General features: G+C 37.3%; 1 protein-coding gene across 1 annotated transcript in view; it reads right to left on the reverse strand.

Moving 5' to 3' along the window:
* Positions 1-20,315, reverse strand: part of LOC148029587 (uncharacterized) — a 93,792-nt gene extending 73,477 nt beyond the window's left edge. Inside the window, exons 1-3 of the mRNA XM_087688456.1 lie at positions 20,052-20,315; positions 19,874-19,963; positions 19,619-19,723 (exon numbers count right to left, since the gene is read on the reverse strand). Of these exons, the coding sequence (XP_087544582.1) occupies positions 19,619-19,723; positions 19,874-19,963; positions 20,052-20,246 (390 nt within the window). The 5' untranslated portion in view covers positions 20,247-20,315. The remainder of the gene's footprint in view (positions 1-19,618; positions 19,724-19,873; positions 19,964-20,051) is intronic.
* Positions 20,316-25,941: the final 5,626 nt, after the last annotated feature.

The following is a 25,941-nucleotide window of genomic DNA, read 5'->3' on the forward strand; positions in this document are numbered from 1 at the left end:
TAGCTAAGAAAATTAAAGATTTGCTAGAGATAGGCTTCACTGAGCCTAGCTCTTCACCCTATGCTCGTATGGTCTTGTTAATCAAGAAAAAGAATGGTACCATTTGAATGTGCATTGATTTTACATGGACCTCAACAAGATTACCATGGATTGGCTGAAGCAATTAGGGAAGATTACCATGGATCTCTCTCAACTAAAGCAATTACGGAAGATTAATATGGATTTTTCTCAATTGCACATGGAGTTTGTTAGTGAAGGATAGCTCATAAACTTAAAGGGAGTTCACAATAAAGTAGATTTCTAGCTCATAACAACAAATTTGCTTTAAAAAGAGTTCAAGAAGCACTCAAAAATCTTTGTTTTACATCTCAACAAGAAGATTACATATAAATCCAAAGATTCAAAAAAAAAACATTCAAAGCTCTTTTGGAGGAGTATAAAGACTTGTTTCAAGTGTATGTAGCCCTCCCTCTTAAGAGAGAGATGGATCACCCCATAGACTTAGAACCCCAATCAAAACCCATTAATAAGACACCTTACAAAATCTAAATACAACAAGAAAGAAGTAGCCAAGCAAATTAAAGATTTGCTAGAGATGGGCTTCACTAATCCTAGCTCTTCACCCTATGCTTCTCCAATCTCATTGATCAAGAAAAAGGATGGTAGCTTTCAAATGTACATTGATTACAGAGACCTCAACAAGATCACTATTAGAAATAGATATCCTCTCTCTAGAGTAGATGATTTATTGAATGAGCTTAAGAGGACAAAGTACTTTACCGAAATAGGTTTGAGATCGGGTTGCCTTCAAATTTGAATGAGACAAGGTGATGAAGTAAAGATAACATTTCAAATTGATCAAGGGCTCTATCATTTTCTTGTGATACCAGTTGGATTAACAAATGGTATCATTTCAAACTAATCGAGGGCTCTATCATTTTCTTGTGATACCATTTCGATTAACAAATGCTCTAGCCACCTTTTAGAATCTCATGAATAAAATACTGCAACCCTTCCTTTTCAAGTTTGTATTGGTATTCCTCAATGACATTCTTATCTACAACAAGTCATTGGAGGATCATTTGATGCATACGAGAAAGTTTTTTTATGTTTTGAGAAGGCACAAGTTGTTTTCCAATGAGACTAAATGCTTATTCATGCAAACTAAAGTGGGGTTTTTGGACCACATTGTGAGTGAAGAAGGAATCAAGGCTTATCCAAAGAAAGTGCAGCGTGTTAAGGAATAGCCATTACCTACAAATACCACTTCTCTTCATGGTCTTCTTGGTTGATCCTCTTTCTATTGAAGATTTGTTAAGCACTCTGCAACTATTGTAGCACCCTGGACAAATAGACTGAAGAGAGAAGCTTTCTTTTGGGATGCTATGACTGGTGAAAGCTTTAATCGATTAAAAGAATTGCTCAGTTCAGCTCCTATCTTGATTTTTGAAAAGAATTCACTTTCTAATGTGATGTAAGTGAACGAGGATAGTTACTTTAAGAGCATGAAGTCATTGGCTTTGAAAGTTGCAAGCTGATTGAAAAGGAGATGGAAATGAATGTGTATGACCAAGAAATGTTAGCTATTCTTGATGTGATGAAGAAGTGCATCGCTACCTTTTTTGGATAAAAATAAGGGGAAAATACCAACTACGCTAACTTGGTATAAAAGATATAAAGAGACTTAACTTTTTCATCATTGGGCAATAATCAAAAGTCTCTTTCATCCTCACATTCTTGCATAGCTTTCATGGCTGCTCTCACCTCTCATCTTCCTATCTTTCTCTCTCTACTTCTAGTATTTCTCTCTCTTCTCTTTCTTCTCTAGTTCCCTTCCTAACAACTTGGATCATTAACTCAACTACTAATGCCCTAGCTTCTTTATGTTTCTTCTAAATCTCTTTCATGCCTAGCATCCTAGCCCTCAATTCTTCAATCTTTCTGTCTCTTTCCTCTAGTTGTGCTTGCACTTCCAAGAGTTTTTTTGTGGACTAGTGTAAATACTCCTAGCAATCTACTTTTTCTTCATCCAATTGCATTTAGAGCTCTCATTGTACCTTGGCATCTCGTACCTTATCTTGCATATGCTCCTCACATAAGTTTTCTAATGTCAAAATGTTGCCTAGGATATGGGCCATTTTGTTGAGATGGTCTAGAGAGTTAGTGGTTGACTCAACAAGTTGCCCTACTTAAGATGTGACCACAACTTCTATTGATTTTCTTTTTTCTTTTTAAATTTGGTTTTCTCCTCCTATATTGTTTGCATAGTTGGGAGGGGTTTTTAATGTCACTTTGGAAAATGCTTAAGGCAAGTTTCTCCACCATCTATTCCTTACCTTAGAGACCTCTACTTACTTGGTCTTGGCTAATTCTGCTTCCATTTGTTGTATTAAGGACTCCTCTTTCCTTCTCATATGTTCTTCAAATGAAATTTGCAAAGGTATAAGGGTGTCCTCAAACCCATTAACACAAGCATCTTTCATGGTTTTCAAAGGACATTTGTAAAGATACAAGGGTGTCCTCAGATCCCTTAGCATGAGCATCCTTCAAGGCTTGTAACCCCTCTTGGAATCTTCTATTATAGCTTTGAGTTTAGCTTTCTCTGTTGTGCTTCTAGATGCCTTCTTCCTATTTTTCTTCTTTTCCTACTCATTTTCTTTTTCCTTGGCAACTTGTGTTGCTTCTTCTCCTTGCCTCTTCCCTTGTCCTAGTTCTCCTTCTCCTTCTCCTTCTCTTTAGGGTTTGTAAACAACACTCCTTAAAGTTGAGCTCCTCCTAGATAGGGTTGGGTTTCATCATGTTTATGGAGTCTCTAAATAGGTGGTGTGGCTTCAAGTAGACCCAAGGCCATATTAATGACTCTAGTTAAGAAGCCGCCACATGTAATTATTCTTGGCTTTTGCAATTGTGAGTTCTTCACTTGGAAGTTCGTGGACAATCCTTTTAGCACTCATAATTGAGTCATTTACCACCTCAATCCACAAATTGTTCAAATTTTGCTTCACTTTTCCACTCATCATAATCTCTTCTATCAAACTTTCGAAAATTTTGGTGTATGAGTTAGGTTCGACTTGTCCACCACCTGCCTAAGATGGCTAAGGCTTTCTTGGTTTTGTTGTACTTGTCTTCTCCTTGCCTTATTCCCAATGCGTGTTCCACTAGCTATGGTGAGAGTGGGACACGGCAAGTCTTTTGTTTATTGCAAATCCAAAGCCCAACAATTCCACTCTTGCGAGTTTGGATTGAAAGTCCTAATGAATTCTATGTAAGTCTTAATCAAGGTTGGTCCACAAGTCTACTACAACATTTAGACCAAAGGGTCTACATGCTAGAATACAAAGATATGTGATGAATACGCAAAGCAATGTTGGCCCCCAAAATCTCCTAGCTATGTGTAATTCCTCCTCATGCACAACTTTGTCCAAGAGAGGGTGATACTAAAGTCTAGATCGAGAGTCTAGATTCCTTGAGAGGATGATTGATTGAAGGAGTATGGGAAGCTATATTGTAGTGTCTTGACTCCTCATCTTTGTGTGGAAATCAACATAAGGTGACTGCTACCATAGGTTATATTGAACTAGTGTGCATTTCACCCTGTCAAAAACAAACTACAAGAGCACCAAATCACCTCTTTCAAAGTGTCTACATTGCACATGTTTGCTTAAAGCAAGCTCTCCATCTAGCCTTCTTAGCAATCAAGGCATTTATGGAGAAGAGGCGTGTCCTCTCTTAAGAATTTGAGTTTAGTCAAATGATTGGTCCAAGCTTTGGTTCCCTCCTATTGCTCTGCTATGCACAGAATGCGAATAAGAAACTCCATAGACACGAGGGAATCAATGCCATATATAAACCTGAATGGATTTTAGCCCGTGGCTATCTTGTATCTTGTTTTGGTAGGCCCATAAAGAAACCATGAGTTTGTTATTCCAATTTGTTGTAGAGATAGAGATAGCTTTGGCAAGGACGTCTATCAACATTTGTTCATTGATTTTGCTTTTAATCACGAAGTGAGTTCCTTGGTCCACTAACCATCTCAATGGAGCAATGAGATCAAGGGATGACTTGCTCTTGTAAGAACTTAACTGTCATCCTTGTGTTATTCTTATGAGTTGCCCTATCTTCAATCCATTTTATCATGTAATTAGTAGCTACAGTGATGTATTGTACTCCAAAGTATTGACCTACCAAGCTAATGGGTCCTAATAAATCAATACCCCATTTTTTGAAGGATTGATGGATGATCATTGGAGTGAGTTTCATTTTCTTGTAGATTGACACCTTTGTAACACTAGCACGCATCACAATGTTTCACAAAATGTGTCATGTCTTTAAACAAGGTCAGCCATCATAGTTATAGGTGTAATACTTTTCAAGCCACAATGGTGACATCGAAATGGCTTCCTACTATCCCTCCAATATATTTCCTACAGCACATATCTACCTTATGCTTATATACAGTGCAATAAACCGTCTTGCCCTAACCTATGCAATTTTATGACAATCAATTGGTAGAGACAGGTCTTGATCAAAAGGCAAGTGAGTTGCACCTTTTCTAAATTTGGGCATTTGGGTAAAGATTTCTTTAATATGTGCATAATATGGTCTACCCAATAAGATGGTAGGTCAACCTTAAAGAGTTGGGCCTCTTCTTGGATCCAAAATAATAGCATTCTGTCCTCACAAGTTTCTTCATCCTAGTCCAAGATAGAAGAGTGCAACTAGGGATAAGGTAGCTCTAAAAACAACATACCATAGGTGCTACACAAACCAAGTTTACATGATGGCACTCCAAGTAACAATAGAGAAACAAGGAGTTGCCATTGTAGTTGAGATGTAGAGAAAATAAAAGAAGAGTTTGAAGAGAGAGAAACACGAGCCGAGACAAAGCCCAATACCAGGAGTTAAGCAATTCAAGAAATACAATTCAAAACAGAGCGAGGAACAAAAGTGTAGAGAGTACAGTGACAAAAGCATGGCAACTAACACATTTGATGCGTCCTTTGAGAATGCCCGTTGAAAGCACAAATTTGTTTGAAAACATAGACTACTAGAGAGCAGATCTGCCAAAAAAAAAAGATTGAAAAATGGTTGCAAAACAGCAAAATTGTCAACTATTAGCAAATCATCAAACTTTTTAAACAAAAATGATAGTAGGTTCATGTTTGTCTGCACTTCATCAATCTACAACACTGCTTGGGTACCATTTTCACTCGTATGGATCCTAATTGAAAGGCTTCACCCCATGTAGATTCTCCAAATGTTGACACTTCTAACTATCGACGAGTAACTAATTGGATCCTTGATTTGGTTAACACCAAGATCGACATTTGTTTTTCAGTTGGTTTGCTTGCAAGGTTTATGAGTGAGACCAAGAAAACTCATGGTCAAGCTACATTGTAGACTCTTTGAACTCTCAACCCTTGCATCTTCTATCCTGCAAGTTTAGAAGACACTACTTTGGTGTTGTAGGGATGAACAAATTCTGATTGGGTTGGCAATGCTGATCTCCAACAATGAACAAGTGGTTTTTTCTTTCTACTCAATGCAAGTGCTATTTCATGGAGCAACAAGAAGCAACCAACCAATAGTTTCCCTCTTCTATAGAGGCTAAGTATCGAGTAGCATCATCTACCACATACAAGACCGTACAGACTTCAATGGATGTTGGGAGAGCTTGGCTATCCTCAAGCCCAAGCTACTGTCCTATGCAATAATGAGCACAACATACCACATGCACAAAACCCAATGTTTTACGCATGGATAAAGCACATGGAGATCCAATATCATTTCATCCAAGAGAACATCTTGAATGATACCATTAATGTGGAGTACTACAAGACAAGAGACAACTTGGTGGATCTCCTCACCAAAGCTTTTCCTCAAGTCAAGTAGCACTCTAGATCATCAAGCCTTATCCCACGTCCAAGACCTAAGAGGGGGTGTTAGAGGATTAACACTTTCCAAACAAGCGCATAGGTTGGGCTCGCAACTTAGCAAGGAAGAAACCAATTTTAAGAAGGTTAAGAATGACAACATCAACATGACAACCAAAACATTGGACAACGCAAGATCACAAGCAAGGCAAGATCACAAATAACAAGTTTACCACAAGTCAAGCAGCTTGCCACAAGGCAAGTCTAACCAAGTCTGCCTATCAAAGCAACCTAGTGTTGGCAAATTATACATTACTCAACCCATGTTTCTCTATTTTTTTCCCCAATCAACTGTACACAGCTAGCGTGATATTTTTGACAGTCACCATACACACACATCCTTCTATACACATTCTAATTTATTCACCTTCAATGTTTAGTATTCTAAACATTCCTCTCTCTCTCTCTCTCTCTCTCTCTCTCTCTCTCCATGCTTTTCCAACCTTGTTGCCTATGTTTTGACATCAACAACTTGTGTTTAGCATCTTTGCAATATTTTATTGTTGTACAACCTACATTAACACTTCTTCTACTTGTGTTTTGCCTTATAACATCCATGTTTTCAGTTCTTTTCATCCCTACAAGCTTGGCAACTAATTTTTCAAGATTTATAGGCTGCATTTGATCAAATTTTCCTTGCTTCAACAATCATCTTTGTGATCTACCATCTCTCCACTGTGTGTAAACTCCCAACAGTGTCATCTATGCTATATTTTGTATGTATTATCTCTACCTATTTTCTCTTCTTTGCTTTATCTTCTCATCCTATCCTCTCCAAGTGGCACCTTCATATTGCTCCATTGATGATAAACATTTGCATGGTTCTAATTACCTAGAGTGTTGTTATGAACTTCATGGTCCTAATTATCTAACCTGCAATGTTGTTATAAAAGATGGTTAAGCACCCATGGTACTTGGTTTCACAAGCTATTGTGCAGCCCCAAATCCCAACTCCTCTTCACAATAACAATTGAAAGGGAGCGACGGATCGAAGGTTGGACTCGAGAGCTACGGCGGGAGAGCAAGAGCAAGAAAGGGAGAGACTAGAAATGAGAACTCCAACAGTCACAATGTGTGACCGGGCCTTCCTTTATTCAAACTGTCACTAAAAGAATAAAGAATAAAGTGACGGTAACAAACACTCGCCATCTGCAGTGTACAATAGCGATGACTATCAGTGTAGTAATACACGGGCAGCCAGGCAGAGACGCCTTTATCCCTAACAACAATGAGAAAGATGTGCTTGTATGGGATGATGCTCATGTATATCTACTTTTCTCCAATGCATTTCTAAAGAGATTTTAATGGTTGTCACCTCCTATAGGATAGCTTCAAAGCTATCAGAGAAGCTCCAAATGTTATATGAGGCTCCATCAACCATACAAGCCGTAACCCTCTATAATTAGCTCCAACAGATGAAGTTCGGTCCTAAAGATACTATCCAATCTTTCTTGCTTCATGTTACACAGATTCAAAATCAACTTTGGCACATGCAATCCATCCTTTCAAAGGCTCATCTTATGGGGATTGTACTCTATAAGCCTTCTCTGAAGTTTGAAGCCACCAATGGTTTACAAGCCCAAACATCATCAACACTAGTGAACTTCACTCACATGTCCTCTATGCTAAAAGAGCGTGAGGCATCCTTGAGCTTACGAGGGAGGTTTTCCATCTCAACATGGTGGCCATGATGAGGCATTTGCAACTTCAAAGAGGGATGATAGCAAGAATAAGATAAAGACTAAGTGCTACCAATGTGGCAAGGAGGGTCACTTACACAAGGATTGCAACAAGTTAGTAGCATCACAAAAGAAAAAGAAGAAGTAGAAGTAGGATACAAACTCGTCTGATGAGTCATAATCCTCTTCCAACTCCAACTCCGATTCAAAGCCTCTAGCCAAGACAAAGCCACGCACAAAAGGATTCCAAAGGAGAAGGGCATCGTTGTCCCTCCTCTATTGCTTTCTAGTACAAATGATGCCATTATCCCTCACAACTCACCAATGCCAAAGAGGACATGTGAGAGGATGGTAAGATGGAGCAATTAAGACTCATCAACTAAAGTTTAGCAAGTTTGGAAATCCTAGAGCTAGGATTGACATCCATGTTTATGATATGATATAGTTTTATAGAGTGAGATTGACTCCTAGTCTCAACTCACATGTATTTTTGAAACCTCACTAAACATGTGGATTAATTTTTAATCACATGGTTAAGTAAGTGTTGTACATGTGAGGTGTAGCTGGGATTAGAGTAAATTTATGAGCCCAGAACCCGATAAAATCACAGGATGTCAAAGCCAAAAGTTGTTATAAGTTTTACGGCACAGATACTTGTGGTATATGGTGTCAATTGTTGGCCTAGGTCATTCATTTGGCCATAAGTGTCGGTTGGTGACACTAGAGAACTGGCATTTAATGGTACCTAATGCCAATCTAATGGTCAAAGATAGTGTAGAGACACTCTGGAATGAAAGTTACCTAGCCAATTTAATTATTGGCCAGTCAAATTATTTTTCTAAGCATCGAAATAATTATCAAATTAAATTTCAATATTTAAAGACTAAAAATTAATATTTAATTGTGAATAATGCTAGAAAAACCATTTGGAAAGGCTGCCACTTGTAAAAAATGCCCATGCAAGACTGAAAAACGTCTTTAGAGACTGGAGAGATGAATTTTTTGTGATTCAGCGTACAAGAGAGAGGGAGGAGATGCTGTTGATCTGATTTGCAGCCATTGGAGGACCTTGTAAGGTAGCCAAGGGTGGGAGAAAACCAATTAACAACAGGTGACAGCATCTATAGGCTGTTGAGACAAGGCATCAGCAGTAAATGACTTATTTTCTTCAGTTTTTTGCATCTAAATGTTGTGTAGCAGGGCAACAGCTACATTTGACTGATTTTCAATCATTCTTCACGACAAAACTCTAAATTTTTTCTCTCTACAACTTTCTCTCTCATCTCCCTACCATTTCACAACCTTGCTCCGAAGATCTCAGCATTTGGACCCTTGGAGGCTAAGAAACTACAAATTTCTCTATTGTAAACCCTAATTTACAACAGAAATTAGGATTTAGCAACAGCCTCAAGAAGCATGCCAAATTTTGGAAGCTCCAAGACTTGGATTTTTCAAGGCTAAAGGTTAATTTCAGCTAAATTCAGGTGGAGGACTAACCATTGAATTTGGGGCATTTCCATTGTCTATGAAGTGGGTGAATGTCAATTAAGTACCTGAATCAAGGCGCAAATCAAATTTAAGACTTACTGCTCACTTTTGGATATCAAGGGGAGTTTGGATTGCGAAGGGGATTGGGAGAATCCCATTGTAAATCAATTTTTTCTTCAATAAAAGTAAAAAAATACCGAAAGAGACGCCAAATTTAGGACCAATCGGGTGTGCATTGTCCAAGATCAGTAGGTAAATTTGTCTTTTCAGATTTGCATTTATTGTTTGCTACTATAATTAGATTGTAATCAAGGATTTACCACCCTATTCAAGAAGAAAGTATGGTTACAGCCTTTCATGTGAGCTTGCTTAGACCTTTTCATGGAGATGTGCCAAAGGATGTATCTTCTGAAATTCAGTCAGAGGTTGAAGAGCTCGATGAAATACCGGTACCAAACTCGTACTAAAGCAGATTTTGGCACACAAAGGGTGAAAGATCAAGAGTAAGGGTTCCAAAAGGTACTTGGTGAACTTTCAAAATTATTCACCAATAGATTGCAAATGGGTGGAGGAGGATGACTTGGTAGACTATTCTCAATTATTGCAGCTTTACCTTGATGCTTTCCAATTAGAGCCGACTTCAATTCGAGCTCAATCAAGTTCAACAAAGCAGAGGTTCAGAGTATTACTTGATGCTTGCGAGGGAGCTAGCACCTCCACTCCTCAACAATGGAAAACTCTCGTATGTAGTGGATCTCGAATGTATTCAATATGCATCTAAGATACTGTGCTGACACTAAGTTTGCCATGAGGTCACTACTTAGTGTACTAGTCATTGTGAGATATATACAGATGAGTATGAGTTTCACCCGGGCACTAGAACTATGCTTTTGCATCAACTTATGATCAATTTGGCATGAAATTTTCCTCAATTTTGAGACAAAAATTCTAATCAATTTCAACTCAGTTTTTTATCAACTTGAGAACCGTTTATGGTCACTTTTTGGATCAATTTTGCATTAGTTTTTGCATTGATTGCCAATCAGCTTTTAAAATGAGTTTGTGATTAGTTTGGGGTTACATTTACAGTAGTTTGTGATCAGTTCTCAGATCAGCAACAAGTGATCATTTTATGATCAAATTATGCTCGTTGTCAATTGTTTATATCTAGTTCCATAGACAATAGTATGTGTTATGATGCCATTGATGTTTTAGCCAATTTTTAATCACATGGTTAAGTAAATGTTGCACATGTGAGATGTAACTGGGTTTAGAGTAAATTTTCGAGCTCGAGACCCAAGAAAATCACAGAATGTCAAAGGTAAAAGTTATTATAAGTTATGTGCACAAGTGCTTGGTGGTATTTGATGCCAGTTGTTGGCCTAGGTCATTCATTTGGCCATAAGTGTTAGTTGGTGACACTAGAGAAGTGGCATTTAACGATACCTCACAGCAATCTGATAGTCAAAGATGGCAAACAGAGACACTCCAAAATGGAAGTTACCTAGCCAATTTAATTATTAGCCAGTCATATTATTTTTCTAGGCAATCGAAATAATTATTAGATTAATTTTTTGAATTTAAAGACTAAAAATTAGTATTTAATTATGGACAATATTAAAAAAACCATTTGGGAAGACTGCCGCTTGTCAAAAATACCCATGCAAGACTAAGAAAAGTCTTTAGAGGCTAGAGAGATGCATTTTTAGTGATTCAGTCTACAAGAGGGAGGGAGGAAATGCTGCTAGTCTGATTTGCAACCATTGGAGAACCTTTTGAGACAACCAAGGGTAAGAAAAGACCAATTAACAACAGGTGACAGCATCTACAGGGCTGTGGAGACAAGGCAACAACAGTAAACGATTGATTTTCTTCAATTCTTTGCATCTACAAGCTATTGTGGCATGGCAACTATAGTAAATGATAGATTTTCTTTAGTTCTTCATGACGAAAAAAGTCTGAATGTTCTCTCTCCTCAGCATTCTCTCTCATTTCCTAACCTTGCTCCAAAGATTGGAGCATTGAGATCACCAGAGGTCGAGAAATTGCAAATTTCTCTGCTATAAACCCTAATTTACAACAAAAATAAGAATTTAGCAACAACCTCAAGAAACATGCCACAAATTGGAACCTTCAAGACTTGGATTTTCCATGGCTAAAGGTGAATTTCAGCTAAATTCAAATGGAGGACTAGCTAGCCATTTGGGGCATTTCCATCGTCCACCAAAGCGGATGAAGACCAATCAAGTGCTTGAATCAAGGGGCAAAATAGATTGAAAACTTGCTAGTCACTTTGGACAACAAGGGCAGTTTGTTCTCATGAGGATATTTATTTTTGAAACCTCACTTAACATGTGGATTATTTTTTAATCACATGGTTAAGTAAATGTTGCACATATCAGGTGTAATTGGGATTAGAATAAATGTACGAGCCCGAGACCCGAGCAAATCACAAGATGTCAAAGGCAAAATTGCTATAAGTTATACCGCACGAGTACTTGGTGGATATTTGGTGCCAATTGTTAAACTAGATCGTTCATTTGGCCATAAGTATCAGTTGTGGTGACATCAAAGAAGTGGCGTTTAATGGTATCTAACGACAATCTAATGGTCAAAGATGAGGCAGAGACACTCGGGAATAGAAGATGCCCAACCAATTTAATTATTGACTAGTCAAATTATTTTTCTGGGCACCAAAATAATTATTAGAATATTTTCAATAATTAAAGACTAAAAATTAATATTTAATTATTAATAATGCTGAAAAAACCATTTGAGAAGACTGCCACTTGTCAACAATATCCATGCAAGATTGAAAGACCTCTTTAGAGGATGGAGAGAGGCATTTTTAGCATATTCAGCATGTAAGAGACAGGGAGGAGATGTTGCTGGTTTGATTTGCAGCCATTGGAGAACCTTGTGAGGCAGCCAAGGGCAAGGGAAGACCAATCAACGGCAGGTGATAACATCTACAAGCTGTTGAGACAAGGGAACATCAGTAAATGACAATCTTCTTTAGTTCTTTGTATCTACAAGCTGTTGTGGCAAGGCAACAGCTACATTTGATTGATTTTCAATCATTCTTCACAACAAAACTTTGAATTTTCTCTCTACATCTTTCTCTCATCTCCCAACCATTTCACAGCCTTGCTCCGAAGATCTCAGCATTTGAACCCTTGGAGGTTGAGAAATTGCAAATTTCTCTGTTGTAAACCCTAATTTACAACAGAAATTAGGGTTTAGCAGCAACCTCAAGAAGCGTGTCAAAAATTGAAAGCTCCAAGACTTGGATTTTTCAGGAGTGAATGTGAATTTCAGCTAAATTTAGATGAAGGACTAGCCAATCATTGAATTTGGAACATTTCCATCGTCTATGAAGTGGCTGAAGGCCAATTAAGTGTCCTAATCAAGGGGCAAAATAGATTGAAGACTTGCCGATCACCTTGGACAACAAGGGGAGTTTGGATTACGAAGGGATCAAAAAAATCCCATTGTAAATCAACTTTTTCTTCAATAAAGCTAAAGAAATACCAAAAGGGTGCCAACTTTGGGACCAATCGGGTGTGCATTGTCCAAGATCAGTGGGTAAATTTGTATTTTCAGATTTGCATTTATTGTTTGCTGTTGTAATTAAGTTGTAATCAAGGATTTACCACCCATCCACAAAAGAAAGACTGGTTACATGGTTCCGTTGCCGGGACACCATCAAATCCTTTGAATTGGTGGGCCCGTAGTAATTGATTTCAACTTGGGACTATTGCATTATTGGAGAAATTGTTCTCAGCTGTGAATTACAACAAGCATGTCTTCACGTGGTGATACGGAATCAAGTGGAGAGGATGCATCACTCCTTGGTCAATCACGTGGTGAAGGGAAAAATGCAATGATTAATGTTGGCCATGGTTCTCAACATGGACAGCATGCTGAAAATGTGAAAAATGACCTAAATATTAGCACTTCAATGCATAAAGAGGCTGATGACCAACAAGGGGCTGAAGAATTTGATGATAGCTTCAAGGATCCAATGCATACAACAGCAAATCTTTTTGTTGAATTGGCAAAGGATCCCCAATTTACTGAATTCTTGAATGCCCCAAAGAAGGATAGCAAAGGCAAAGAGAAGAAGACACCTTCTACAGCTTTGGGATAGCCACAAGAACCGAAGAAAATACCTAAGCCTTCTTTAGAAGAGCCCAAAATGCATGATATGCACAAACAATTGGTATCCATGGGGCAGCAAGTGCAAATGCATGGCCAACTTGGTAGTGCCAATCCATGGGAACATGGACAGCAAGGCAATTATGCACATGCAAGCATGGGACAGCAAGGATACTTTGGCGGTGTACCATTTGCGGTACCGGTCGTAAGTAATGTATTTCCGAATTGATAGATGCTTGTTTTGATTCTCATATGAGATATGTTAGGCCCATACTATGATGCATGAGTATAAGTCATTAGAAATTATAAATTTCATCTCACCTACTCCAGAGATGGAGTTTGTGAAGTGCATATATCAAGGGAAGTTAATTGCACCTACTTGCATATGGCTTATTTGCTTGTAGAGCAATTACAAGGAAGAATTAGTTAAGGGTTATGAATGGTATAGTCGTCAAAAGAATGACATTAAAAGATTGTGTATACAAGTGCTAGGTTAAAGCATAGTCAAGGGTTATAAATAGCATAATTGCTAAAAGAATATAACATTGAGAATCATGAATAGAAAGTACTAGTTTAAAGTTTAGATAATTCAAAAGTACTTAGCTTAAGAGCCCAAATATTGAAAAGAACTAGATTCTAGCTCAGTGCAAGGACTGTTAGAGTCTAGTTACAAGCTATGGTTGGACAGACATCGCATACAAGAATGTATGCCATAAATCCCTATGGTATGGTGCAACCAATGCATGGCTCACAGCACCCAACATATCCAAGTAATGCAAGTGGAATTCCTAATCCCATGTACGGCAACATAGGCATGATGCTTGGGGCACAAAAGAGGGCCATATGGATATGTATCGACACCCCCAGGGACTATTGGTGCACAAGGATTTGATTCTAGTCATGTAGGCACTTCAGATAGTGCTGGTTTTTATGCAAATACAGCCAATGTATTTTTTTGCAGCAGCCCATTTATAATAACTTGATTTCCATAAACCCATCGAAGGACTATGATGAAGGTGGCAAAAGAGTGAAGTTTAAGCCTTTCAAGGTTACACAAAATAGACTGAAAGCGCTTGTTTTTATTCAGCAGTTTGATGTAGCCTATTCTAGAGGCAATTTCACAAAGGCATCTAAGATATGCAAGGCAACCACATTTTTGAAGGGAAATGCATTGCAGTGGTAGTCTACACTTCTTATTCAAGAGAAGTCACCTACCACTTGGATCCAATTCAAGCAAATATTTGCTTCAAATTGTTTGGCAAGTACCTTTGAAGTAGACATTATGATAGCTTGGAATTAGTTGAATTCCAAAGATTGCAAGAACTTGGATCAGTACAATAAGTTTTGGGATGCATTATTGCCAGTTACTTCTTATCGCACAATACCCCTCTATGAGTAACTGGAGAAGTATATTTGTGGTTTGCCAAGGGATATTTGGAATTTTTGCATTAAATCCACTGTTTTCAGCATGTCTCAGCTTACAAAAACTACTACTACTACCCACACATTGCTATGTGAAAAGGATGTAGGATTCCATGATGATGATGCCAAGTCAGGTGTCAAAGAGACAAAGGCTGAGAAAAAGGGTAAATCTAAAAATAAAGTTGAAAACCATGGTAGATCTGAAAATAGGACTGAAAAGTGAAACAGATTGCAGAGAAAAAGTAGAAAAAGTGATGCACGACGTAAGGAGCTGATGGTTGCAAATAAATGCTATATTTGTGAACAAGAAGGTTATATGGCACGCAATTGTTCTAATAAACAGCAAGTTGAAAAGGATGATAATAAGGGAAAGCAAGGCAAAACCACTGCTGGTTTAGTGCTTGATGTAGTGGCAGATCAACCTAATCAAGATAGTACTGAACATTGCAGGACATGGGGCAAAATCAAAGATCAACATGGATTAATTTTTCTTGATCTAGGAGCACAATCGAATTTCATCTCTTTTGATACGATAGCTCATTTAGGCATTAGAGAGAATGAGATGGGACCCATGGGTGAGATTAGTATGACATGCAAGGGACATGCAGAATTGGTCACTCCTATCATTGCAAAGCTTCGTTTGCACATCCAAAGTTATGTGGACAACAAAGAGTTCTTTATTGCTCCATTGGAAGGATATGATGTCTTGCTTAATATGCCTTGGTGTCATCGTGTGCATACCTTGATTGATACTCATGATAAGATTGTGACCCTCTTCCATAGAGGCAAAGTTCATACTTTGGATGTAAAATTGAAAGGGAAATCTATCCCTATTGTAAGTGTTGGAGAGGATTAGTGATGCATGCTATAGGCTAAAATTGCCTCCACACTGACGGATACATGATGCCTTTCATGTGAGCTTGCTTAGACCTTTTCATGGAGATGTGCCAAAAGATGTATCTGCTGAAATTCAGGTGGAGGTTGAAGAGCTCGATGAAATACTAATACCATTACAGATTTTGACACACAAAGAGAGGAATATCAAGGGTAAGGTTTTGACAAGATACTTGGTGAAGTTTCAAAATTATTCACCAATGGATGCCAAATGGATGGAGGAGGATAACTCGATAGACCATCCTCAATTGTTGCAACTTTACCTTGATAGACAATCCCTTTCATATGAGCTTGCTTAGACCTTTTCATGGAGATGTACCAAAAGATGTATCTGCTAAAATTCAACTGGAGGTTGAAAAGCTCGATAAAACATTGGTACCATAGCAGATTTTGGCACACAAAGAGAGGAAGATCAAGGGTAAGGTTTTCAAAAGGTACTTGGTGAAGTTTCAGAATTATTCAGTAATGGATGCTAAATGGATAGAGGAGGATGACTTGACAGACTATCCTCAATTGTTGCAACTTTACCTTGATGCTTTCCAATTAGGGCCGACTCAAGCATGTAACCAACCTTCCTTCCATGGATGGGTGGTAAATACCTGATTACAACTTAATTACAATAGCAAACAATAAATGTAAATCTGAAAATACAAACTTACCTACTGATCTTGGACAATATACACCCGATTGATCCCAAAATTGATGCCCCTTTCGGTATTTCTTTAGCCTTATTGAAAAAAAAGTTTATTTACAATGGGATTCTCCCAATCCCCTTCGCAATCCAAACTCCCCTTGCTGTCCAAAGTGACGGGCAAGTCTCCAAACTATTTTGCCCCTTGATTCAAATACTTAATTGGCCTTCACCCACTTCATAGACTATGAAAATGACCCGAATTCAATGGTTGGCTAGTCCTCCACCTGAATTTAGCTGAAATTCATATTCAATCCTAAAAATTCCAAGTCTTGGAGCTTCCAATTTTTTGCACGCTTCTTGAGGCTGCTGCGAAGCCCTAATTTCTGTTGTAAATTAGGATTTACAACAAAGAAATTTGCAATTTCTCAACCTCCAAGGGTCCAAATGTTGAGATCTTCAGAGCAATGTTATGAAATGGTTAGGAGATGAGAGAGAAACCTGTAGAGAGAAAATTCAAAGTTTTGTCATAAAGAATGATTAAAAATCAGTCAAATGCAACTGTTGCCCTGCCACAATAGCTTGTAGATGCAAAAAACTAAAAAAGATTATCATTTACTGCTGTTGTCTTGTCTCAACAGCTTATAGATGTTATCACCTGTTGTTAATTGATCTTCTCTTGCCCTTGGCTGTCTCAAAAGGTCCTCCAATGGCTGCAAATCAAACCAGAAGCATCTCCTCCCTTCCTCTTACAAGCTGAATATGCTAAAAATGTCTCTCTCCAATCTCTAAAGACGTCTTTCAATCTTGCATGGGCATTTTTTACAAGTGATAGCCTTCCCAAATAGTTATTTCAACATTATTCATAATTATATATTAATTTTTAACCTTTAATTACTAAAAATTAATCTAATAATTATTTTAGTGTCCAAAAAAATAAACTGATTGGCCAATAATTAAATTGACTAGACATCTTTCATTCCAAAGTGTCTTTGCGTCATCTTTAACCATCAGATTAGCATTAGGTACCATTAAAACACTACTTCTCTAGTGTCACCAATCGATACTTATGGCCAAATGAATAACCTAGACCAACAACCAACACCAAATACCACCAAGTACATATGTAATATAACTTATAGTAACTTTTGCCTTTGATATCCCATGATTTTCTCAAGTCCCTGGCTCATAAATTTACTCTAATCCCAATTACATTTCACATGTACAACATTTACTTAACCATGTGATTAAAAATTAATCCACATGTTAAGTGAGGTTTCAAAAATACATGTCCTCATGAGAGCCCTCTACAGCTTTTGACACAATGCTAGCACACTTGAAAAATCTAACTCAATAAGTGGACTTGGTAGATCAATTGCTCATTTTATGACACAATGCTAGCACACTTAAAAAAACTAACTCAACAAGTAGGGGTTATATCTCACCTCTAAAGAAAGAGAACAATTCAAAAGACCCCCAAGAAATTTACTATATGTATACTCTTTATATCACATACATTCAAGGTCTACTTATAATATCCTTATTTGTAAACTTTTTCTTAATAAAACATAACTCTTTTTATTCAATATGTAAGTAATTCCTTTATATGAGACCGTTTTGTATGAAAATTTTATTTTTAAAATCTCTTATGTTGAGCCCATGCATTACATACATATATATAACTGACATCCCAGAGAAAAGACCTAGCACAATATAGTAACTTTTATAATCACATAAACTTTTCTTTCTCTCTACCCTTAGACATTAATTGAGTTAGCATGAGCTATCCGAGACATCTCTCAAGCTTCTTTAGGATTGCTTTCAATAGCTTCATGTTTTGAATCTCTCGATTGTCTAACTTTATATCAAAGGATACCACTCTTGTAGTTCACAAATGAACATGTTGTTACCTTCTTTTCAAGGAAAGACTCTCACAAGAATCAAACCCATGTCTTTTGATAAGGACAAACTAGTACTCTAACCAAATGAAGTATTTTTCAACATAATTAATGGCTACAAATAAATTATCTACAAATAAAGGCAAGACAATAGTCCTCTTTCACAGCCATGGAAATGTGGACAAGAAAAGCTTGGTATTGCAACTTTCTTTTCTTGGACAAATTGCCTCAATAGGTGATTATGAAATAACCTTGTCCTTAATACATCAAAAGTGATCATGGAGTAGCCTTGTGCTTAACATACATCAGAGATGCTTTTTGTCTTGGAATCAAGAGTAATTTATAGGTGGTTTATAAAGCTTTATGCATTTATGACATGGCCTTTTACAAATGCCACAAAGCTACCAAAATGGATATAGACAATGAAAATAAAGCAAGCTTCAAGGAGTTGAAGAACATGTTTTATTTCCTTCCTATGTTGAGAATGTTGGATCTCAATGGACCATTCATGGTTTTCTAAATGATACCAATAGTGTTGGTATAGGAACAATCTTCAAACAATGTGACCATCCAACAACTTGGAGAGTTCGAGGCTCAAGAGACACCAAAGTTAGATCACATCTATGACAAAAACTTATTCACTATGAGATTAGGGTTGCAAAATAGCCCGATGATACATCAAACATCATAGTTGACTAGAACAATTTCAGTATTGCTTTTGGATAATTACACCATTAGAGACAAGGAATATTGTTTGAAAACTTTATCTTGTATCCGACCTATGCCAATCAAAAAAACTATTTGTATATAAGTGAAAGACTCAATGTTAGGGAATATCTTTGCCTTTGACAAAAAGATAGCAAAAGGAATCAATTATACACCTTCACAAAGCATTTAAGCCAAGCCCATTTTCCCAAGGCAAGAAGTGATGGAGCATTTATCAGATGTGATCTATAACATGGCAAATATCTCTCTACATGACTTGGCAAAGAAAGGAAGAGTGTGTGGTTTAGAAAATACAAGCTAATCTCCTTATCTTAATATTGTCGGAGACACTAGTCTTACACTAAAAGAATGGACAATGCCCTTCCATATATTCCATCAATGCATTACCAAATATAGCAATTAAAATTACCTTGATGTAGCAATGGAGATCGCCTTTACATGTTTTTTCCTATGGCAAGTCCACAAGCACGAAAAGCATGCACTAAAAAACTTGGCAATGATTGATGCAGATAGAAGTGGGCGGCCATGGCACAAGGACATATTGGAGGAAAGACTAACAAGTTTCAGATAATAAGAGAAGTTATAGGGAAAAGATGCGTAACATAAGACTTTTGATAAGAGGTTCAACTGTTTGATGCATTACTTAAAACTATTGCAATCATACCTGTTGATAACAACCGAAGCATGCGTATTGAAAACGGCTGGTATCTTAAAATGAAGTACTACATTGGTCCAATCACAGCGCAAGTCGAAATTAATGCATGAGAAAGTTAGTGGAAAAATGCTTACAGAGTTGATATCGGCAGCGACCCCGAAAGCCAAGCTGTCACTGATCCAACGGCGAGTGACCATCGCTTTCCCATGTCTTCTTGCAATGGCACAGATCGGATCATCCTGAACCAGAATTCATTATGATTAGTTCACAGGCTATCGATTAATCATACAACACAAATCCACGAGCCCCCTCTTGCTGATGTTAATTACTAAAAGTCATTTGCATGTGTGGGGGGGCGATATAGAGAGAAAGAGATGGCAGCATAATACCAGCAGTAGCGATGTTGGAACGATGACGTGCGTGCAGGATGCAACGTCGACCGACGTGGCGCCATGGTGCTCCAGTATTAGACTCGCCAGCTGATGGTCAGCATTATTACGATCAAAAAGCATCGTGAAGAAAGAGGCAGAGAGAGAGAGAGAGAGAGAGAGAGAGAGAGTAGATTACCTGGCTTTCGGTTTCCTGATCATACCCTGCAAGCATAAAGACAGCACCCGCGAGCACACCTGTCATCGCGCCCTCTACTGATCCGATAGCATAACGCACGAGTATTCGCTTGTAGTATTGCGCATACAGACGAAGAGACAGGTCTCCCAGCTCTTGCTGGACTCCCATCACTCTCGCATAGGCATTCATGGACATATGTCATAAAAGTAAACCACCACCCTCATCGTACATGGTATCATTAAAATTCATTTACCACCCTCGTTCCTGCAGCCCGAACGAGAGAGAGTAGTCACCTTCGGTCCAGCGGAAGACGATTGTGCTTGAAGACATAGAAGGGGCTGTTTAGATCACGGGTAGTCTCTTACACGACGGAACTTAAAAGACGGAACCATAATGTCTGCGATCAGAAGCGTATAGATCGGTGCCACCAAGCGGGACCCACGTAGCACCACACATGTTTGCGGTAAACTTGAGTACGATTTGTTATATAGCTAGCCTGCGTTAGATCGCTTTGCAACAGCTTTTCGTAACTCTACTATAAAGTAGCAAATACATGGCAACTTTGCTGGACAATCTATTTCTCTTTTTTTTTCTTTTTGTTTTTATTTTTTATTTTATAAAAAATTCTCTTTTTCTCTCTCAACTTAAAATTAAAAGTGATTTATAAAATTTATGATATAGAACGTCAAATATATATACAATCTCTTTTATGCATCAAACTCATAAATTTTCATCAATATATAAAATTAGCACCAATCAGACATCACAAAGTTTGAAGTTTAAGTCAAACTTCTCTCTCTCTCTCTCAACTTTTATCTTTCCTCTGTCTCTCTCTCTCTCTCTATCAAGTCAAAATTTGTAATAAAAAAGTTTACATTTTTAAAAAATCTTTTCTCTTTCCTTTTTCCCCCCCTCTTTTCCTCTCTTAGCATCATCATCTTCTTCCTCTCTCTCTCTCTCTCTCAAAGTATGTCAAAAAAAATTATTTAAAAAATATTTTTAAAAAATTTAATTGAAATAGAAGGAGAAGAAAGCGAATGAAACTTTTGATTTAAACAGGAGTAGAAAGAGACATTTAACTAGGTTGACATGCGCAACAACTAAGTAAAAAACTATGAAGTTCCATATGCAAATCTTGTATGTTTATTATATAGCATTTTTATTGATAGTGTTTAGATATGTAACGTGCTTTAAAGTGAAGTGCGTTTATAGATAAGATTTAGTGTTGTTTTAATACATGGAGAATCTTGAAAGGAAAATATGTATACTTATATAGTTCGAGTCAATGATAATGAGTTTGAACATTTACATTTTTTTCCCTATGTCACCACAACATAAACGAGTCATAGACACGCATGTTAGACGCGCAAAGTCAGGCACGTCTATCATTGTGTCTATATGCGCGTGTAAAAGAGCGTGTAAATAAACGCAAATTTTGCGTCTATATATCCGCATAGATAGACGCGAATATAGATACATTTTCAGACATGTAATTATTAAACCACCTGAAATTAGACTTAATATAATAAAAAAACCAGAGTTAATATTTATTTTTACATTGCTATCTAATGAATGGCAGTTCCTCGAGTTGACAAGCCTTATATAACTAATTAGCGGCAAGCGACACAAACCTTATTATACAATTAGTAACAAGCATTGCATGTATCTCGTAATTTCTCTACTTGAAGAAGATAATAATTTATACTTTATTTTTATTATGGAAAATTCAATTTAGCTTTAAACTTGACAATTGATTCTTGAGTATGCACATGTACGTATAATATTTTCCATAGAATTAAGAATACACATTGAATCATTAAGCAAATTAAGTATATTACAGTGAATGATCCATCTCATCTTCAATGAGATCAGCCCTTGCTAAACTATCCACTTCTAGGTCCATGTTACCAAGAGGTAACGAAACAAATAAGCCTATCCCACTATCAGATGTGTTGCTATATTGCTCAATAATTTCATCATTATCAACCACATTATTGTCATCTTCTACGTTTCCTTGAATATTCTCGCGAGGTTCATCTTGTACTATATCACGCATATCATCCATTATAGTGTCATCATGTACATCATCATTAATTGTTGGATTGTCATCTGCTATCTCTATGTCGGTAATATTACCATATATTGGTTTTGAACGATTAGATATAGGGATGGCATACCACCATCGGTTATTGTTTACCATTGGATGATACACAACCTGTATTTGAAAAACAAAAGCAAGAAACTTAAATACTTATTATATTGTGTATATATATTACATGTATGCATATTAAAAATTTAGCTTTTACATATATACTTGCTCGCATTGTTGAGGTAGTACTGATGTGTCATTCTTGCTTTGGTGAAATTCTGTAGAGTCAATGATTATAAAACCACTTGGATGACGTTTGATTGTGCAATGCTCACCATTTGTTACCACTTCTTTAAACCACTTCACATCCAGTACATATATAAAGATTCACCTGAAGTCAAGCTTCAGAATATCTTCAATTAAGCCACAATAACATTCCATGGTACCATTGGCATCCTCGAAGTGAGCAAGGGCACCACAATCTTGGATATTTCTCTTTTCATCTATACGTTGAGTTTGAAGATGTTTACCCTTACACCAAATAGCGTTGAATAATGTGCACTATTAGTAAAAGATTAAGATCAAACATGTCAATTTATTATATAAAATATAACTAAAAATAAATTAATTGATAGTATGTCTCACCTTTGATTAGCAACCTTGTGCGTATTCCCACTCTTCTTGAGATATATTAATTTTCTCATCTTTTTCCATTCTCTCCATTTCCTCATGTAACCAATCTGTATCAATATGACATGGGAGCGCATTTAGATGATCTGAAAATGAGACATTACGTCCATATCTGGTGAGAAATGCTTGTTTTTCGCTTTTTCTTCTTGCTCTTGCTTCATTATATAGTGTCGTCCATTTGCTCATTACATCACTATTGAGCACACAAAAACTATTTAACTTACGAAGTTATTCTTTTGTTAGCACTTTACTCATTCATTTTCCTTGAGGTATTATACAGGTCATCCTCAAGTCTTCATCATCTTTCCATAGTCGTGGTTGAGAGGGGTCCACTTTAGCAAGATATTCAGAGATATAAACAAGGGATGATTGCACTAACCAACCCTCAACCATGCTTCCCTTAGGCTGTGCTTTTTGCCTCACAAAATCTTTTAAGATTTTCATGAAGCGCTCAAGAAAAAACATCCATCTTGCATGAACTGCCCCACAAAGAGCGATCTCATCAATCAAATGTACGAGTAAATGTAATTGAGTAGTCAAAATGGAGCGATAAAATTTTTCCTCCACCAAACAAACCACCTCGACAGATAATACTCGAGCATCTTGCAATGTGTTGGGATCAATTTCCTTTGAGCTCACGTGTGTGTCAGGATGTATTTGACAATTGTTTATATTTGTGTAGAAATTCAAAGAGGTTCACTACATGATGTATGCAATATATAATGGATCCAGAGGAAAGATTGCGCTACCCCATGCATCTTGGATGCTGTCAAAGAACGAGGAAAAAATAGTGAAGGAACAGATACGTAGCTTTCGAACACCCATAGGATGTATGAGATATCTCAAGGGAGCCTTCATAAAGAAAAATAAAAGAGGTGTGGAGCAACTATCTGGTTTGAAGTCCCAGGATTGACACAAAATGATTCAAGTAAGGGTATCTCTAACCATGAATATAGTAATTAGTGGAGTAACAAGATGGAAGAGCTGGTGAGGTGTGTATACAATGTATTTTTTCATTATATATTGCATAAAATGCATGGCCAAGCTCGTCTCATGCGACCAATGTTACATAAATCCTCCCTTACATTGACTGAATCATGAGCCCCTATCAAGTGATCCCATGATGTAGATACAACATTTTTGAATATGTGCATGGGGTCCAATAGGTGATTGATCTTGAGTTCAGTCCAATACGAAAGACGAAAAAATATAGAGAATCTAATAAACAAACAATATATTATGTAAACAATTCATCATGCTATATACTTTAAAGTCAATCAAGAGAAATATACTTCTTATTGACTCATGCCGAGTGGAGGGTGGCTATCGGCATTAATCCATCTCTCCTTCCAATCTCGAATGGTTAGAGATTGTGGAGTCATTCCATTAGTAGGGAGAACATATTTGGGATAGTCAATAGGAAGAAATCGATGATGATTGTCATAGATAATCTTCTTTAAACGTGCCGGCCTAGAGGAAACCAGAGAGGGATCGCAAATAGAACATGCATGATATCCTAATGTGGTTAAACCTGAACAAACAAGTGAATTAATAACATGCAATTGATTCAAGTCTTGAATTTTAAATATAGAGTTATATACATGTACTTGAACACTCTCCATATCTTAGAAAGTCATGCATGGTCCACAACAACATGGCCTTTAAAGTGAAATCTCTAGAGGATGCAGATGTGATTGTATCTTGCACCTCAATACCTTCCCATAACATTTCTAACTCTTCAGACAAAGGCTCTAAGTAAATGTTTATGTTTTTTACCTTGTGCTTTCTAGGAATCAGAAGGGACAACATTACATGTCCCTTTTTAATTGCCATGGATTGAGGAATATTATAGTTCACCAATACCACTGGCCATACACTGTATGATGTGCTTTTGATGTCAAATGGATCGTGTACCATGTTGTCCAAAATCTCATCCTCTACAACTTGATGGGGTATTTCATGAGGGCTACTATCATGGTCGTCAATCTCCACTCTTCTTGAAGACTCTGCCTCCTCACATCGACGTTTTGTAGCCTCTCGATGCCCGGGAGAGAGCATCCGAGGATGTGGCATCGCATCCTGCTCAACCACAGAAGGGAGTTACATGTACGTTGATATATATTTCAAACATAGACTGGCAATCTTAGTGTTGAAAACAATGAATACCGGTGATTTTTCTCGGTTCCATTCTCCATACATGCTGAGGTGTGACATTGCAACTCGACGTGCTCGAAAAATACACCCTCGACAACGATCACACATGCATTTAATTTTTCGTCGTAGCCATGCATCTCGATTATGAAGACGTAATGTTTCATCCTCACTTGAGAATGTGCTCATTGACTCATCAACATGCACCGTACTAGGTGATGACGACGACATGATTAAACCTAATTCATGACAACATTAAATTTATTATTAATATGTTTACATAAAAACTTCAAGGTGTATTAATTATTCTAAGATATTTAATTTTAAATACACAAAACTTATCATAAATACATAAAAATTTATGATAAAAACTTATTATCAAAACTTATCTTAAATACAAAAACTAATTATGATAAAAACGCAAGCGTGCTAAATGCGCGTCTATGCATGTGTCTATCTGCACGTCTACTAGCGCGTTTACGTAAAATTAGACGCACATATACACGCAAAAATAGACGCAAATGTCAAAATTCAAAAGATACAAGCGATTTCTTTTCAAACCACGACTTTTCTGTGTTTTTTGCGCGTTATGGAGCTCGAGTTCAGCTAACATGCAGTCTACCTCCACTAGTCTCTTTATGACTCACCTCTTCTTTCACTTCAAAGAGACAAGAAGGAAAAAAAGACAGCTAAAGAGAAGAAAGCCAAGGAGAGGAAGAAAGAGAGAACAAAAAAGAGGAGAACAAGAGGAATATAGAGGCAAAGAGAGGAGACAACAAGCAGAGCATCAAGGGAGAATAACTCACCAAGGAGAGGAAGAAGGAGAAGGAAGCAGCGCCACCACCCGTCCACACCAAAGACCCAAGGTGAGCCCTCTCTCTCTCTCTCTCTTTGTATTAGGATCTTTCTTTCTATGGAGCTCGAGTTCAGCTAAGATGCAGTCTACCTCCACTAGTCTCT

The sequence above is a fragment of the Lygodium microphyllum genome, chromosome 11 (genome assembly GCF_053477565.2).
Source record: "Lygodium microphyllum isolate KBCC chromosome 11, Lygodium_microphyllum_v1.1.10, whole genome shotgun sequence".
Lineage (NCBI taxonomy): Eukaryota > Viridiplantae > Streptophyta > Polypodiopsida > Schizaeales > Lygodiaceae > Lygodium > Lygodium microphyllum.